At 37.3% G+C, this 18,644-nt stretch overlaps 2 protein-coding genes across 4 annotated transcripts in view; one reads left to right on the top strand and one right to left on the bottom strand.

Annotated features, from left to right (window-relative positions):
- The window catches only part of LOC125259820 (leucine-rich repeat-containing G-protein coupled receptor 6), a 114,049-nt gene extending 111,013 nt beyond the window's left edge, over positions 1-3,036 (top strand). The window contains 1 exon segment of the mRNA XM_048177759.1: positions 1,112-3,036. Within this exon segment, the coding sequence (XP_048033716.1) occupies positions 1,112-2,361 (1,250 nt within the window). The 3' untranslated portion in view covers positions 2,362-3,036.
- Positions 3,037-6,441: 3,405 nt separating this feature from the next.
- Positions 6,442-17,795, bottom strand: LOC125259821 (uncharacterized methyltransferase YdaC-like). 3 transcript variants are annotated; one of them, XM_048177760.1, is made up of 3 exons: positions 17,647-17,795; positions 15,673-16,110; positions 6,442-6,974 (listed from the first exon to the last, which is right to left on the bottom strand). In XM_048177760.1, exons 1-3 carry the CDS (start codon positions 17,777-17,779, stop codon positions 6,778-6,780), a joined length of 768 nt encoding a protein of 255 aa, XP_048033717.1. In that variant the 5' UTR covers positions 17,780-17,795; the 3' UTR covers positions 6,442-6,777. The 3 variants fall into 3 exon arrangements, with proteins under 3 accessions (XP_048033717.1, XP_048033719.1, XP_048033718.1); XM_048177762.1 differs by lacking the exon at positions 17,647-17,795 and adding an exon at positions 17,482-17,634; XM_048177761.1 differs by lacking the exon at positions 17,647-17,795 and adding an exon at positions 16,898-17,042.
- Between the last annotated feature and the right edge of the window lie 849 nt (positions 17,796-18,644).

Consider the following 18,644-nt stretch of genomic DNA (forward strand, 5'->3'; position numbering starts at 1 on the left):
AAAGAAAGAAAGAAAGAAAGAAAGAAAGAAAGAAAGAAAGAAAGAAAGAAAGAAAGAAAGAAAGAAAGACGTAGTTGGTTTCAGCTGTGACCCAATTATGTTTAAAACATCTTGTGGTTAGATTTCATTTTGCATTTCAATAAGATTTGACAAATATGCTTCAGTATATTCAAAACGATAATTCATATACAGTGCCTAACTTTTTTTTCACACCTGCCAGTGGCTAGTGACTTCAGAAAATTTACTGGGCAGTAAACTGTTTCTGCAAAAACAGCCAGTTATGACACCAAAACGTTTAGATACCTGTGAAAATTCTCAATTCTCTATACCAATTTCAATACCACAGCTAACACTACTAGCCTAACTAATATAAATTTAAAACATTATTAAAGACAAGTAACAGTAATTTTAAGGTAGAGACATTGAATAAAGTAATCAAATTGTAAAATAATAGTCTTCACTGTATAAATGAAACATTAATCCTTATTAAAAAGTTATTCAGTCAAGAGCAGTGATTGATTATTTTTGTCTTTTTTTGTTTGATTAACATTAAAATCACAAAATGCAGCAGGAATATTAGGCTGCTGTCACTTTAAGACCTAATGCACAGATCCAATACACTGATGTTATACACTTGTCGTCTTTCTCGACTGTTACATTCACTCAAGCCATGATCGACTGTGGTCAGATACTCGCTGAGATGGTTGGATACTCACAGAGACAGGAATTTTTTGACAGTTTTGTTTGAATATGTCCATTCAAGTGCAAGAAGACATGAAACAGAGCTCATTTCAGTAGTCACATTCTGTCTGAGACGCAGCTTTCTGGGCACACGCTTCGGATTTGTGTGCATACTGAAATAGATACTCCCTTTCGCATCTTCTTGAGCTTCAATATTTAAATTGGTAAGGCTTAAACTTTTGAAAAAACTTATTACATAAAAGTTGACGCAAGAACTATTTTAAGAGAGATTTTCAAAATATTTTTCTGTAACATTTTGTTGTGCATTTGATCCGTAGTAAAAATTCAGTCTTGGTGTGAATAAGCCTCAAGTTAATTTGTTATTTCTGTTATAAGACTCAGATTATAATTTTTCATTTCACCCCTTCAGGTCCATTTAAACCATGTGATAACCTGTTTGACAGTTGGGTGGTACGGCTTGGCATGTGGCTCATCTCTTTGGTCTCACTGATGGGAAACAGCCTTCTCCTCTTGACTGTCTTTGCATCCCCCAGCTATCTCTCCCCAGTTAAGTTCATCATCGGCACCATCAGTGGCGCCAACCTGCTTACGGGCCTGTGTACCGGCACCTTGGCATTGGTTGATGCCCGGACATTTGGAGAGTTCGCCCTGCACGGAGCTCAATGGGAAATGGGTGCAGGTTGCCAAACAACAGGCTTTCTTTCAATTCTAGCCTCAGAGGGCTCCATACTCTTCCTGACTTTGGCTGCAGTGCAGTGCAGCGTGTCCGTGTCGTGTGCTCGCGCCTACGGAAAGTCGCCCTCCCTGGGAAGCGTGCGAGCTGCCTCAGTGGCGTGCTTGGCACTTTCGTTGGCAGTCGCCGCTTTGCCGCTGATTGGGGTCGGGGAGTACGGGGCCACTCCACTCTGCACGCCATCACCCCTGCCGGATGGCGAACCTTCCACGCTGGGTTTTATGGTTGCTCTGATAATGATGAACTCCCTGTGTTTCTTGGTGATCACCGGGACTTACATCAAACTATACTGGGACCTGATGAAGGGTGACTTCGACAGCATTTGGGATTGTGCCATGATCAAGCATGTGGCTTGGCTCATCTTTACCAACTGCCTGCTCTACTGCCCCGTAGCCTTCCTCACCTTCTCCTCCCTTCTGGGACTCTTTCCTGTGAGTGAGGAGGTTGTCAAATCAGTCGTCCTGATTCTTCTGCCTCTTCCTGCAAGCATCAACCCCTTGCTCTACCTCCTCTTCAATCCACACTTCCGCGAAGATGCACGTCTCCTTTTTAGCAGAGCTCACCACCATCATGACTGCAACCTGGATTCCTTCATCTCAGTTGACACAGAGAAAAGCTCATATGACTCCACTCAAGCCCTGGTGTCCATTGCTGCTGAAGCAGATGCAGTGTTCGAGAGTTCATCAGCACCAAACCCAGAGACAGTCACCCGGTTTTCCAGCCCACCCTCAGTGCCTCTCATCCCATGCCAGATGCAGATGAAACCCTCAACAAAGAGGGAGAGCGTTGGAGAGAACCTAGTCAGGTCAACACCAGGACTCCTCGCCAAAGAGCAGGAGCATTTTAGGAGCAGTGGACTGGAAACTCATAATGGCACCTTCTTTTCTGGAGTCTACCACTCCCCACTTCTCTCAGCTCATTCTTAAGTCTTCTCCTAAACTCTAAAGTTTTCAAGGACTCTATGAGTGTGAGAAGTCGCGAGCCCACATATGAACTGACCCCAAAATCTTCAGAGCTTACGAACAATGAATTTTAATGTGGGACTATATACAACTGTATTGTCCCAACTGCTACATGGCATATAAAAAAGAAAAAAAGAAAAGCCTACTCACATTTTGTGACACAATCTTGTGGGCCATTCTGTAATTTAATCTTAAATGTTCAAAAACAAATATGCATTTATTTTTTGTAACTTTTTAACTTGTTTGTGTAATTAGGCTTAAAGGAATGTTCCAGGTTCAGTATCATCACCATCCAGGGAATACTGAGGATTTTCATATAAAAAAAATTAATTTCCCATTCAACTCCCTTCATAAAAACAAGCGAAAAATTGCATAAAATAATGCACAAACAATAGAAGTCTATGGGGCAAAAGTACTGCACCGGCATAAACATTTAAATTCACACTGTATCTATAAAACAGTTTTACATAATTACAAATCCAACAACAGAAATAATTTTGGTAATACATAACCAGAAATTAATCTTATGGAAGCTTATTTCTGCCACCAAATAAAAAATAAAGGTAATTGTGACTTTTTATATCACAAGTCTGACTTTTTTTTTCTCTCAATAAGCGAGATATAAACTCAAATTGCGTGTTATAAAGTCAGAATTGTGTGATATAAAGTCAGAATTGCATGATATAAACTCACATTGAGGACTTATCTCACAATTCTGCCTATAACACGCAATTGTGAGTTAAATCACGCAATTCTGACTTTATATCATGCAATTCTGACATCACGCAATTCTGACTATATCTCACAATTCTGACTATAATGCAATTCTGACTTTATATCATGCATTTCTGACTTTATATCTCGCAATTCTGACTATTTCTCGCAATTGCGACATTATATCTTAAAAAAAGTCAGAATTGTGAGATAAAAAGTCAGAATTACCTTTTAATTTTTTTTTTTTTTTTTTTTTTTTTTTTTAGTGGCAGAAACAAGCTTCCATACAGTACATCTCACAATTCTGACTATATAAACCTGCAATTGCGAGAAATAAAGAAATAAAGCAAACTCACAATTCTCGCAATTATGACTTCTTTTCTCAGAAATGAGTGCTAAAAAACATGAGCTCTACATGTTATTGTTTTAAACCTGGAACACTCCTTTAATTTGAAAAATATCACAGGGATGTTTGCTGATGTAAAAAAAAAAAAAAGGAGTTATGCATCTAAATATTTCAATGTGAAAAAGGTCTCTGCATAAAGCTCAGTTCTTATGTCATGTATCTAAATGCATTCATTTCCAAGTGTGTATATATCAAAGTCTTGTTAATTATTTGCAAGTCGTTACTTGCTTACGTGCCCCTAGTGAATAAAAAAAAATAATAATAATAATAATGTACGGGAAGGTAAATACCTATGTATATTGTCAAATAATATTTAGTGTCTTGAGAAACAACAACAACAACAACAACAACAAAAAGCATCATGCCAAGAGATGCTAAAACATAAGGCCAGAAACATACTCTCTGCAAGTACACAAAAGGCTTGGCCAACAGTCTGCAAGCTCCCTGTCCCACTCTACATATTTAACATGCATTGTGGTGGCAAGAAACCTCGAGAGAACAGAGTTACCTTCAAATATCTGTGCCATAAATTCAGGTGTCTAGCTATAAACATGCTGACAACTAATATTAACTAATTGACTTTCTTCAAACCATTGCTCCAACATGACACATGTTGATCTAGGAGACATTTTGCTTATTCATACCATAATCCACCTGCCAGAAACTCTGAGAATGCAAGATGTGTTAAAATGAGTTAAAACGTAATTCGTAATGCAACAGAATTCAACAAGGCATGAACATCAAGCTTGTGTAGTTAGAAGCATTGTGTTCACGTACTTGCATAGACGATGTCTGAGCCTCACAACATATATTTGTGTTGCATTTCCTTTTTTACATCAAGTTAACAGGATTAAGGAAAAGCAAAAAGTTAAATGAACATGTCAGTGCTATAAACTGAAGATATAAAAGGAACTATGAGTGATTTGATTAATAAAGCTTGGTCGGGATCTTTTACAGATTGTAAAGTAGGCTAGCTATTGTATTGTAAAATATAACTACCTCTGATCTAGCATGCTATACCTTTTTTATCCGTATTGATTTCTATTCTTTTTATATTAAAATGTATATTAAAATGTAATTTTTTATATTGAAATTTTAAGATCTTTGTACAACAGACACTATTCTGGATGTAAATATTTTCATATTTCTGTACACATGTGATAAAGAATGATTTAATAAAGTTATTAGTTTCATAAATGTATGTCTTGAGGACTACTGAACAATTCAGAGAGATGTGAATGTAGTGTACTTTTGAATATTTTATCAACAATAAACCCAGATATAAAAGAAACTATAAAAATGAGATTCAATTAATTTAATTCAGATGTTTGTTTAATACACTACATGCACATTTTCTTGGGTTGCTCTACAGTGCTTCTCTCTTGTGAGCAGTTTTCTTATTTGTATTCACATTATAAGTCTTTTCTTCTGTCTCCACACAACCCTTCAAACACAACAGAGAAGGCAAACACTGCGATTCAGAGTGAAGAACCAAATAGCAATGGCTCCCCCCAGTGGCTCATATTTGTAATGACAGTGTATGAAGTGTTGAGCTCGACCTGGCTAAAAACCTTACATTGTTCTTCTGGACTGCATGTTCAGCCATACATTTCTTTGCCTTCTCTCTAGATTTGTTGTGTTTAAATTGTGAGAAATGAAAAGTCCTTTAATTTTCAAAAAAGAGCTAGCTCTTGACCTAGCTGTTATAGTTTTTCACACATGCTGACTTGATTCTCTTCATAATGTCTAAATACAACATAATTATTAAAAAAATAAATAAATAATCCAGTCTTTGATAGTTCTCCCAAATACGAAAATTCTGTCACCATTTACTCACCTATGTTCCAAACACATTTAAGGCTAGTTCATTGTCAAATGAAGATACTTTTGTGCCTACATTGAACGTTTTCAAGCTTTGAATCGTCAAGCTTAAACAGGTAACGTTAAAGACGGTAAAAGTAATCCATGTGAATCAAACAATGTAATCCACATCAAGCTCAATCCTTTGGGCTTGACATGTGATCATGCCTCGTGGATTACTTGATTTTGGGGTGAAATATACCTTTATTAATAGTCAAAACCACCAAAAAAAAAAAAAAAACTTGAATAAAGATTTTTAAAATGTCATGTTGATTCCCATTAATGGTAGCCAAATGTTTATAGGCAAATCGCAACCTAAGGTTATTGTCAACTCTCTTTAACTAAAACCATATACAGAAAATTACTTTCAGTGAATATTAGGTATTCATCGTGTTTTTTTACTTACTGGTGATGTTTCTGTCGAGTTTTGCTTGTTCACTGATCAACTAGGTCTGAATCATATAGCCCGCTAAAAGTTCACAGTCTTCATTGTATGACCATGCGTGGCTTTTCTGCTAATGCATTATGGGTTTTGTAGTTTTGCGGCTTTGTTTGTCATAGTTTGATTCTTTTTCGCGTGAACTTAAATCAAAGTTCAACAGTTTCTGTCCTCTAAACTAAAATTGCAATAACTTTTTGTACCTTTCAGATACCAAAAACAATGGTTTTGTGGGCCTTTTTTTTTTTTTTTTTACTTTTCCTTTGCTTAACTTTATTCATCTTTACACCTTTTATTGAAATGTTCCTTAAAATAACCTTAATGTAAATAGATATAAGCCTAGTGTAAGTGATGCACAAAACTTTCGACAAAATATTCGACCAAAATGGTTGAAATCTAAAATGGGCAGAAATCACTGACTGAATCAGTGACACTTCATTAGCCCTTCTCCAATCTACCAATAATAATACACATCAAATTCTGTAAGTTTTATAATGAAATTCAAATAATAAATGATGTACTGTCACTGTAGCCATTGCACTCATGAACTGATCATCTTTAGGACCTTCTAGTTATAGCATGAAATAATCATGAATGAACATCAGAAAGAAACAGTACAACTGAAATGTGTCATGTCTCATTTAATCACTAAATCAGTGTTTCAACCACAGAAACAGGTCATTACCCCAGGAAAGCCATTTAATATTCATAGTTCGTTAGTCAGCGAGAAAAAAAAAAAAATTCTATAGAGGAGCATTTTGCTAAATATGCACTATATTACATATTCATTATATTTTTAATTGACCAGTTGTCTTCATTATTTAATGTATTAATGAATAAATCTGTCAATTTACAGCCACCGTTCAAATGTTCATTATTCAACAATGAATTAAAATACATTTTGATCCTGACAACATTTGGCAGGACAGATATCATTACATATCAGTATTACACGGTAATTTTACTTCAGAGCAGTGGCAAAAATAGCTTGAAATGTGATGAGTTTCTCTCTTTTGTTCTCCATTTGGACATCTGTGAACCCAGAGGACTGCAGCGCTTCCATGTAGACCTCAGGATGCCAGCTCTCCCCGCTAAACATGTTCTTCGCGGCTGCTTTTTTAACAGTCTCTAGTCTGAGAGTTGTAACCATAATTCCACCTAAGGAACAGAAAATAATTTTTGAATATTAAACATTGGTCAAAGTGACACAGCTTAATTCTTAAATCATGCTCACATGAATTATCAGGTTTGCAGAAACTACATGCTGCCATTAATGCAAAACCATTCCATATCAAGTCAAATGAGCGTTTTCACTCTAATTGTTATGCTGGTATCATTTTAATGAAAAAGTCTATTAAATTAGTTTTTTTTTTTTGTTGTTGTTTGTTTTGGAAAAATATTAGACTGTTAATATTAAGCAAATATTAGACTGCTGTCACTTTAAGACATAATGCACGGATCCAAAATACTGATACACATGCCGTTGTCTTTCTTATCGTTTACTTCAGACATAACCTACTGTTTGCTAGGATACTCGCCAAGATGGGCATATTGACAATTTTTGTTGTTATTTGTCCGTTCAAGCGCAAGACTTGAAAGAGAACTCAATATTTGCACGAGTTCTCTTTCACGTCTTGTGCTCGAATGTTAAAACTGGCAAGGCTTAAATGAGTTTAGTTAAAACACAGATAGCAACGTGTGCTGTTCAGGTCTCACCTGCGGTCACGCGCTATTAACACCCAGGTGATGATGGCGTAATTGACTGGTCATAGAACACAGGGCACTCGCATTGAACAAAGTTTAGGAGAAGCCAGAATGCATATCCATCAACAGAAAAATAGCCTAAATACGGTTCAATTTTTTTTTTTTTTTTTTACAGAGAACCGTTACACCCCTAGTTTACATGCACTCTCATCATGCGATTATAATGAGATTTAGGTAATAGTGCAATTAAACTTTACCTCATTATTTGTTAAAAATTATTTTCAATGAATTGTTATCTTTCAATATAATACTAAGAAGTGAAAAAAGAAGTGAATAAGGCCCAATCCCAATTCTATTTTATACCCCTGAGTACGGACGTGGTTTTGTTTTCTACTGTGGTGCTGCGATAACGGAGCTCTTTGCAATGTAATACAAACGAGTCAGTTGTTGCCTTGGTAACGCAAGAGTTTACAGAAGATACAAGATGCAAATAGCAACTGAAGGATGACCAGATATTTCGTTTAACTGTATCACTCATATGTGTTCACATCATTCAGATGCGTTAGCAAGCTACTGAGAAACTGGCAGCCAGGTAACACATAAGTGATCGATCCTGAGTGGAAATATCACTACCATGATCACTACACGCATTCTAGCAGCACGGTAGTCGGTGTATGCAGGGAAATTTCTCATACCCCTTCGTTCGAAGTGTGGTCCTGAAAAATTTTCATTTAAAGGGCTTTCTGGCCCTTCCCCTTCCCCCTACCACTCCAGCCAAAAGAGAATTGAGACACCCCTACCCCTTCATGTGAACACGCAAAACGAAGGTATAAGGGAAAGGGGAAGTGGTAAGGGGTAGAAATGGGATTGGGCCTAAGTCTACATTTGTGCTATAACGACTTTTACTCTCAACTCTGGCCATTGAGGTCCACTTTACTGCAGAGTTTAGCTCCAACCCCAATCAAACACACCTGCAGAAGCTAATCCAGGAACATGGTTGAGAATCACTGCCATAATCTAAACCAAAGAGTATAGAACCCAAGAGGCGACACTCTTATCCTTTTTGGGCAACAGCCACTAGATGGCGCACCGGTAGTGCGGTCACCATTATAGGGTGAAAATACTAACTGTACCATAGAATCCTTCACATCTTACGCACCCAAAATCGGCAAATTTCACTGCCAAATCAGAAGCGCAAAAGAAAATTTTTCAAATGAAATCATCAGTAAATTTTATGGCACCTACGGTAAATGTTGTATTGTCTTATATATGTTTTATTTTACCAGTTGTGGAATCCAACCATTCAATCATCTGAGGTAATGTGGTTAGCATACTTTATAGAGTATTTCCATTTTATGCAACTTTACACATTTATTAATAGTAAATTATTAATTAATACATTTAAGATCATCGTGTTTGCAGTGAACAATATAGTGGAGTAATAGTAATAATAGTATCACTCCACTAGGTCTGAATTGAAATAGGCTATATTGTACGTTTTAATAGATCACGCTACAAACATAATGATCTTATAATACATGATTCATTGTTGTGTCCGTTATCACTTAATTCCCACTTTTGGACACTTTTGCTTTAATGAACATTAGACAATACTGTAAAATCAAGCTGTTATATTCATATATATACTGTCCAACATTCCCAATTTTTCTGATGCATGTCCTTAATTTAATTTTATATATTGGTATTAATTCAGTGTTTATAAGCCTAATGCTAATACTAGATCTTTTAAAGAATTTTAACCCAAACTGACTGGGTTGCTGATATTGCCATAGAAACTAGTGGTTTGCTGAGTCGCTTACACCCCAAAATGACGGAAGCGCAGGGCTGCTGCTGGGCAATGGAACGTTCTATTGAGTGTCGCTTCTTTTTAGTGTATATTCTTTGTCTAAACTCAGTAGGCTCATCAGGAAAAAGGTGGATAGGTGTGTAGTGTTTCTTTACACAGTGACCACCATCTACTGGCCTGGCAGCATAATACAGCATTGTTAGTCATTTTCATGGATCTGTGTGAACAGGGATCATTTTGACTTAAAACTTTTCTGTTTTTAGTACATTGTTGTTGTGTAAAATCGTGGAAACGTACCATTAACTTGTCACAATAGTTTTAGTAATTTCTACACAACTCAATTTTCTTCATAATTAAAGACAACACAACACTGACATAAAAAAAAAAAAAAAAACACAACGGAAAAGTTTTTTTCTTTGTACATGACAACACTGTCAAAATGATCCCGTTCACACAGATCTGTGAAAATGACTAAAAACTCTGTATTATTCATGCCAGGCCAGTAGTTGGCAATGTCACTTTGTAAATAAACACTATGGCCTGTGCCATGCCGCAACCTCCCCCAATTTCTCTTGAAGCCAATACGGAAGTGACTTAAACTGCGATTCATCGACTGGCCGCTAGGGACAGGCTCCAAAAGAGAGCAGAATCTCATTGAGTCCCATGTTAAAAATGGCCAACTTTACAGCAGAAAAAAAACATGTTTACAGCCTGGATCAAATTGTGGTTTTGGACTATACAGCTAATTTTGCCCTTCATGACAACTCTGAGGGGGGTGAATTTTTTTATAACTCATCCATTTAAATTATATTAAGCCTTAAATTTCTGCATAAATAAGGGCGTGATCGCTTGAGTGACAGGTTTGCCGCTGCTGTCTGTGAGCCGTCACTTTACCTCAGCTAATTCCAATTTGGCATTTGGCATCTCTGCCATGTTTGTGCTTTTTTTTTCGGGATTATTTTATACAATTATAAAATAATAATATTCAAACCCGATTCCAAAAAAGTTGGGACACTGTACAAATTGTGAATAAAAAAGGAATGCAATAATTTACAAATCTCATAAACGTATATTTTATTCACAATAGAATATAGATAACATATCAAATGTTGAAAGTGAGACATTTCCAAATGTTTGGAAAACTGGGACGCCATGTCATCCGGACTAAAGAGGACAAGGACAACCCAAGTTGTTATCAGCGCTCAGTTCAGAAGCCTGCATCTCTGATGGTATGAAGTTGCATGAGTGCATGTGGCATGGGCAGCTTACACATCTGGAAAGGCACCATCAATGCTGAAAGGTATATCCAAGTTCTAGAACAACATAAGCTCCTATCCAGACGTCATCTCTTTCAGGGAAGACCTTGCAGTTTCCAACATGACAAAGCTAGACCACATACTGCATCAATTACAACATCATGGCTGCATAGAAAAAGGATCCGGGTACTGACATGGCCAGCCTGCAGTCCAGATCTTTCACCCATAGAAAACATTTGCCACATCATAAAGAGGAAGAAGACCTAAGGCACTTGAGCAACTGAAAGCCTGTATTAGACAAGAATGGGACAACATTCCTATTCCTAAACTTGAGCAACTTGTCTCCTCAGTCCCCAGACGTTTGCAGACTGTTATAAAAAGAAGAGGGGATGCCACACAGTGGTAAACATGGCCTTGTCCCAACTTTTTTGAGATTGTGTTGATGCCATGAAATGTAAAAACTTATTTTTCCCTTAAAATGATACATTTTCTCAAATGTAAACATGTGATGTGTCATCTATGTTGTATTCTGAATAAAATATTGAAATTTGAAACTTCCACATCTTTTTATTCACAATTTGTACAGTGTCCCAACTTTTTTGGAATCGGGTTTTTATACAATTATAAAATAATATAGCTTACTGCGTTAATGGTCAAGACTCAAGATAGATGTGTGTCTGTGTACATGTGCACGCATGCAGAAGATAAACAGAACACACGTTTTTGGATCGTGGCATTGGCTAAAAGTTTTGTTCCTGAGATTTACTACAATGACAATGGCGGCAGAATATAAAGCGACAAAACTGCTTGGATATTATAACTAAAACTGCTGCATTTTGAAAAATTATACTTTGGACGTGGGCTCATTTGTTTGTGAGATATATACAAGCATATACAGTTTTACAACATAAACACTGCTCAGGTTGCATAATTTCTTGAAGAACGATGATGAAGAGCAGATCATTCAGAAGAAATGTGATGCAAACAATGGATAATATATCAATATTTCATGGATTTAATGCTTTGGTGGACAAAAAGTACTGTTTTTTGTTTTTCAAAGGACACTCATGGACATTTTGCCCAAGTAGATCTCGTGATCGCCATTTCATTATAAAGGTATGAAGTCCCGTTTGATTTTTCATGTTGTTATTTGCACACCCGACACAAACTACAATTACTGGTGTTGGAGCATCTATATCGTGAAAAAGACATCGTAGATTGACAGCAAACATTTAGAACTTTCAAATGATATAACCTGTTATCTTTATTAATATTTTAGATAGTATCTAAGATGGATAGATAGCTCCTTTGCCTGCTAACATGATCACGTCAAGCTAGGCGGGCGTGGTTTCAGCAACCAGACACCTCAGTTCCAACCACTTCCCGCCTTTTTGCCCATTTTTAGTTATCCAGGAGTGACGTGTGGTGACACACTGCTAATGCCGCGTTCCAGGCAAATCGTAACCTGTGTTTTTCCAACCTTCTACCCGTGAAAGTGCACTGGAACAGCAGTCAAAGCCGTGACTTCCCACCCGTGAACTCGTACTAGATTGATGTACTCCCAGTTACAGGTTCTGACGTCACATACCCGCGAAACAACAATGGCAGCCCCTACGGATGCGGTGTTTATGCAAGTGCGTGGTAAAATAAAAGGTATAACAGCTTCTCTTGCCTTATGCGCCGTTTCCTCCTCTGTTTCCCTCAAATAAGCAAGGAGTAAGCACCTTTGGCGATAGAAATAATTGTTAATTACCATAAGGCCGGTACAATCCGCCATGTTGGTTTGTTTACACTTTTACGCAGTTTGGCGTGACTTTCCTGGAACGCTACAAAGTCGTGAGTCGTGATTTGAAGTCGTGACTTACGGGCTCAAAAACCTGCCTGGAACACAGCATAAGATGCAGCGGCCTCATTTTTGCTTTTCTTCAGAAATCAACTGGTGACAACACAGACACTATGCCCTTTTTTTTTTTTTAGTCTATGGCCTGTGCACATAGACATTCTTTTACAGAGCACTCACGCCAAACGCGCATACTTATAGACTAAACACGTAATACACATGTTAATGTCACAATTTTCACAGATCTGCATTTTTGTTGTTTTCTGTTGTTGCGCTTTAAAACCGTTTTCAAAAGTTTGAGTTTTCAGACCCCCAAAACGCCATTGTCGTGTCCGTTTTCTATTTTTAGTTGAAAACAGTGTAGTGTAAACAGCCCCTTTGACACCCGTTTATGGCATTGCTGCAAATAATAACCCTTTTTGGATCTCTTTATTTTTAAGAGTGTAAGATGCAGTGCTTCCCACACATAGACTTTACTTGGGCGGGCCGCCCACGTATAATAACTGCCGCCCAAATATATTTGGAGACACATTTTTGCTTTTATTATTTTTATCCTCTAATACTTTTATATCCGCCCAAGATAATGAAACCATCCGTGATCGATAAACTAGTCATTTCGTACCTGCTCGTTATATGTGCGTCAGAACTAGGGCTGGGCGATATATCGCATGCGATTTTCACGCGCATTTCATCAGTAAAGCCGGTTCCCTGATTACCGCTAAAACGCCATCACCTGCTTTCAAATGGAGCGGCATTTTTAATAGACAGAGCCGTAGTTCACTGACAAGCTACGCAATATCGCGTTCATTACATAGACTGTAAAAAAATATGGACGTAGCATCCGTGACGTCACCCATAGAGTTTTGAACAGCAGTTTTGACGCGTAAATGAGGCCGCGGCCATCTTAGCTGCGCGTCACCGCACGTCACTCCCGGATAACTGAAAATGGGCAAAGAGGCGGGGAGGTGGTTTGAGCTGATGTGACTGGTTGCTGAAACCACGCCCGCCTAGCTCGACGTGACCATGTTAGCAAGCAAAGGAGCTATCTATCTTAGATACGATCTAAAATATCAATGAAGATAAGTTTTATCATCAGAACGTTCTAAAGGTTTACTGTCAATCTACGGTGTTTCTTTAAGATATAGATGCTCCAACACCAGTAGTGTTGGGTGTGCAAATAACAACATGGAAAATCAAATGGGACTTCATACCTTTATAATGAAATAGAGATCGCAAGATGAATCCAATCTGTGGCACTTGGGTAAAATATGTGTCCATTGCAAAAAAACATTTCACATTTCTTCTGAATGATCTGCTCTCTGTCATCGTTCTTCAAGAAAGGATGCAATCTGAGCAGCGTTTATGTTGTAAAACTGTATACGATCGTATCTAACAAAATGTGCCTGTGTCCAAAGTATTTTTTTTTTTCAAAATAGTGCAGCAGTTTTAGTTATAATATCCAAGCAGTGCTGTCAGAGTTGTATATCCTCCTGGTATTGTCATTGTAGTAAATCTCACAATCAAAACTTTCAGCCAATGCCACGATCCAACAACGTGTGTTCTGTTTCTTCCCCATGCATGCACATCTACACAGACACACATCAGTCTCGAATATTATGCAGCAAGCCATATTTTATAATTGTAAAAAATAATCGAGAAAAAAAGCACAAAAACGGCTGAGATGCCAAATTCAGCGGCAGCTGAGGTAACACGGCTCACAGACAGCAGCGCAATCTACCTGTCACTCAAGTGACCACGCCCTTAATTATGCAGAAATTTAAGGCTTAATATAATTTAAACGGATAAGTTATAAAAAAAATTCACCCCCTCAGAGTTGTCATGAAGGGCAAAAATAGCAGTATAGACCAAAACCACAATTTGAACCAACTTGTAAACATGTTTTTTTCTGCTATAAACTTGGCCAATTTAACATGGCACTCTATGAGATTCTGCTCTCTTTTGGAGCCTGTCCCTAGCGGCCAGTCGATGAATAGCAGTTTAAGTTACTTCCGTATTGGCTTCACGAGAGAAAGGGGGAGGTTGCCGCTTGGTTCATTATCGCAGATGAATCGCCTTCGATAATGAACGCGATATTGCGTAGCTTGTCAGTGAACTATGGTTCTGTCTATTAAATGCCGCTCCATTTGAAAGCAGGTGATGGCGATTTAGCAGTAATCAGGGAACCGCCTTTACTGACGAAATGCGCGTGACAATTGCATGCAATATATCGCCCAGCCCTAGTCAGAACAACTGTTTACTCCCGCTGACATTCCTACCGGCGCTGCATTTTCCAAAGTCACAAGGCGGCGCTGTTGCGCGCACTACAAGCTTGCGCAACAGCGCTTCAGACTGCTTCAAAGTGATTCTCAATCAATGAAAGCGCAGATTTATGCCAAGCGATTACTAATGAACTCAAGTTGATGAATTATGACAATGTCTACTTCATGGCCTTTATATAAAATGTTTTAGATGATTGTAAGAATCTGAAGGATCAGCCTGCAATAGTACAGACATTTCAAAATAAGAGTCCCGGTGTATTCTGGGCTTTTTTCTTTTGGGCATTATTGGTATTTTGGTTACACAATAAACTATTTAATTTGATTTTCATTTAATTCATAGTAAATGATTGTTGTCTCCCTCACAGGAAGAAAAGACTAAGAACATTATTTGACACATATTATTCATTTTATGCATTTTACTAGTAAAATCTGTGTCCCATTCACTGAGAGAGACACTATATGACAGCAAGGAGAACATAGGAAAAGGAGAACCATTTAAATGCTGTAATTTTGCATAATTTACAATGCATAATAATGCATAATATTAGTATGTAATTAAATGTAACATGCTATGTAATTCAAATTAATTTCAATAAATAAAAATACTGTTAAAAATCACACATTATTTGTTTGTCACATGTAGTAGACCATTTTTGTTGCGTGGGTAACTGGAGGATTTTTTACCCGGCTACCACCGCAAGTATATTTCAAACCTGTGGGAAGCACTGCGCAAATATGTTCCCCTTAAGAACAGTGCAAATTTATTGCTAAATTGTAACATAGGAGTTTGGCGTGTAGGCTAGAGGATGATGATGGTGATGTTGCATCCTCCATTTTATTAAGGGGAATAAATAACACTTGCATTTTAAGTTGTTATAGCACAATTTTGAAAATCATGAAATCATGTCCCACTATTGCTTTTTACGCAAGTAAAAAGAGATAGTGAGAGATTAAGTTCTCATGATCTCACCTGGTTTCATCACTCTGTGAATCGCTCTCGCTCCTGCTTTCAGATCCGGCCAGAAGTAATAGCAGTTACAGTGAAACACCTTGTCAACAGTGTTTTCCTCTATCGGCATGGCCACCAAATCACTGCAATACAACACAGCCTTTCCTCTGGAGATCTGCTCCTTCATGCGCTCACTGGCCATCTGATGCATGTATTTTGAGTAGTCTACACCAATCAGTTTCCCTCTTGGGCCAGTGAGGAGCTGCGAGGCTGCCTGCAGACCGAGGCCCGGCCCGTGACCCAGCTCCAGCACAGTGTCGTTGGGTTGTATGTTGCTCAATTTCACTGCATTTTCCTCCAAAATCGGATTGTGCCATTTAAAGAACTTGCTTACCAACCATCCAGTTAAAGAATACGTGGGGTGACCCAGCTGTTTGCCCACTTTGTCAGACAGCATTTCTATGCAAACAAATCAAAAGTATTTATTTTACACACAAACATTGTTATGTCCAAAGCAGAATTGAATGCAATTCAAAATTATTTTAAATGTAGTTTCAATTCATCCATATATATATATATATATATATATATATATATATATATATATATATATATTCTGATAAATGATTAAGTTATATGCTTTACAGTGACACAAGATGTCTTAAATAATGTTCACAGTATCCATAAAGTAGAATCACAAGTATAAAAACTGTTGTTCTTTTGTCCTTTTGTCTCCAGCAGGGTGGATCTACCATTTCTTTGATTTTGTTTAAGAAATGGTTACATTTATTTACCCGAGCTTGACCAAAATTATTTTTCAAATGTTTTAAATCACGGTACCATGACACCCTAAACAAATCTTTTAAAAACTGAGTTTGATTTTCTAAATTTTATGAGGTCCAAATTCCACGCTACGTGCTGGACTATGAAATGAGAAGGCAATGTCCATTCTCTGCGTTCTAGTCTAATGTAAACTCACACAGGTACAACAAAACTTATGTTTAAGTAGTTTCAGGGTTAAAAGCTTTAAAAGCTTTAGCGCGGTAAAATAACATTTAGTTGCGATATTCACTTTCCCTTGGCCGTGCTCTCTGTTAGCAACAGTCTGTCTTTTATGACAAGCACAATTACGTATTCGATTTTATAAGTATACTACAAATATAGTTAACATGACATTTAATCAAAAACTGTCAACACGTGTTGATATAACAGAAGTATGTCTGCTGCTCCGACGCGCTTTACTTGCCTCCGTGCTATTCCAATGACGACGCCACCGTCTGTGAGCGTCACGACCTGTCACTCACATGAGATCGACCAATAGAGGGTATGCACGTGACGTCACCGTCGAAGTTACGACTGCGGTCACGCCCGCTAAGTGGCAAAAGACTGAGCGGCAGCATTTGTTTGCAGCGTGAATGTCGCTTAAAACACCCAAAACACATCCAAAACAGAAAAGAGCTTTGTGATTGAATGTACAAATAGCTTTGACACAAAACCTTTAGGTATATATTTAAATACTGCTGAAAGCTACAGAAAAAAGAAGCAAATGGATTGCTGCAGTTCCCAGAAACAACTGGACTCCAGCAGAGAAACATGTTATCATTTTGTGTCAAATTGTTGGATTTTGAGGTAAAACCATACCGTATATATTGTATTGTTATAAATATATATATTGTTATAAATTTTCCGTCTTATATCCTGCATAATTGTGTGTTTTAAAATAAACACTGACAAAAACTACTATACCATAAAACAATATATGTTTTAGGGCTTGACAATATGACGATATATATAACATTGATATAAGTGATTACGCGGATTTAAACCTACCGATATTGTAGTTATAAAATGTTCACAGGCAGATTTTCTTTATGTATTTCCCCGACGTGGAAATAAGGCACATTTAAATGTCAGGAAACACGACTCCTGGTTGCATGTCAATATCCATGGATTAGGTTTATTTGACAAGTTGTAAGAAACACTTTCGAGTCCAACCTTTAGTGTGATCGTTTGTTTTACTCGCGTTTTCGCAGTTTCCTCTATTAAATCCAGTCACGCAGCAGGTTCTTTTGCCACTCAGTCCCAAGAAGTCCTCGCTGCATGTGCGGTGGTGTTTTGCTGACATCATAGACGCATGCGCAGTACCGATCTCTGGATTATGCGCAAGCGCTGGTCTTGAGTGACACGCATGCTCAATATTGTATTGAGATGATGTTCTAACCTCTGTAGTACTGATGAATTTTAATAAGTAATTATTTACATAAATGTGATGCTTAAGTCATCCTAGTTTCTCTACACACATGTATAATATTTGTCTGGACAACATTTTAAATGAGTTTTTAAACCTACATTTGATGGATTAATAGCATAATGTCACCTTAAGTATTTTTTTTTTTTTTTTTTTTAAATGTGTGTATATAGAACATTTTAAAATAAAGCCATTTTATTTTATTCAGGTCATATTTGCTGTTGAGTGGAACCAAAAATGAGTCAAATAATTGTCTCTGTAATTTTAATCCTAAAAAGGTACAATACAACAAACTTAAAATACCAGTACACATTCAAGGGAAAATGCAAAATTTTAACAGCACCAAGAAAAAAAATATATTGTCAGATGTCAAAATAAAAAAGTGCTTAATGATATTTTGTCTAGTTTTCAACAGTGATCTGTAGCCTACATAAGATTCCTCTTAATTTGCTGTTCAGTGTCTGCAAGACATGCAAGTACATTTATTAAACAAACAAACAAACATTAATTTAATTTAAATTGAATATACAAACTGATCACAGCAGTCAGATCAAGCAGTTGTCACTCAAGTGACCATTTATTAACTTTGTTAGTTGTCCTTGGGGCTATAGTGATTGCTGTCACAGATGAAGCAGTCTGCTGAGCAGTAACCTTCAAACTCTTTGGTCGAGTAAAATGCACAAAGGATTCCTTTCCTTCCATCTCCAATATAGCCTGGTGGGAAGTCTTTAAATAAGTCCCCACA

This window comes from Megalobrama amblycephala, linkage group LG24, assembly GCF_018812025.1.
Source record: "Megalobrama amblycephala isolate DHTTF-2021 linkage group LG24, ASM1881202v1, whole genome shotgun sequence".
Classification (NCBI taxonomy): domain Eukaryota; kingdom Metazoa; phylum Chordata; class Actinopteri; order Cypriniformes; family Xenocyprididae; genus Megalobrama; species Megalobrama amblycephala.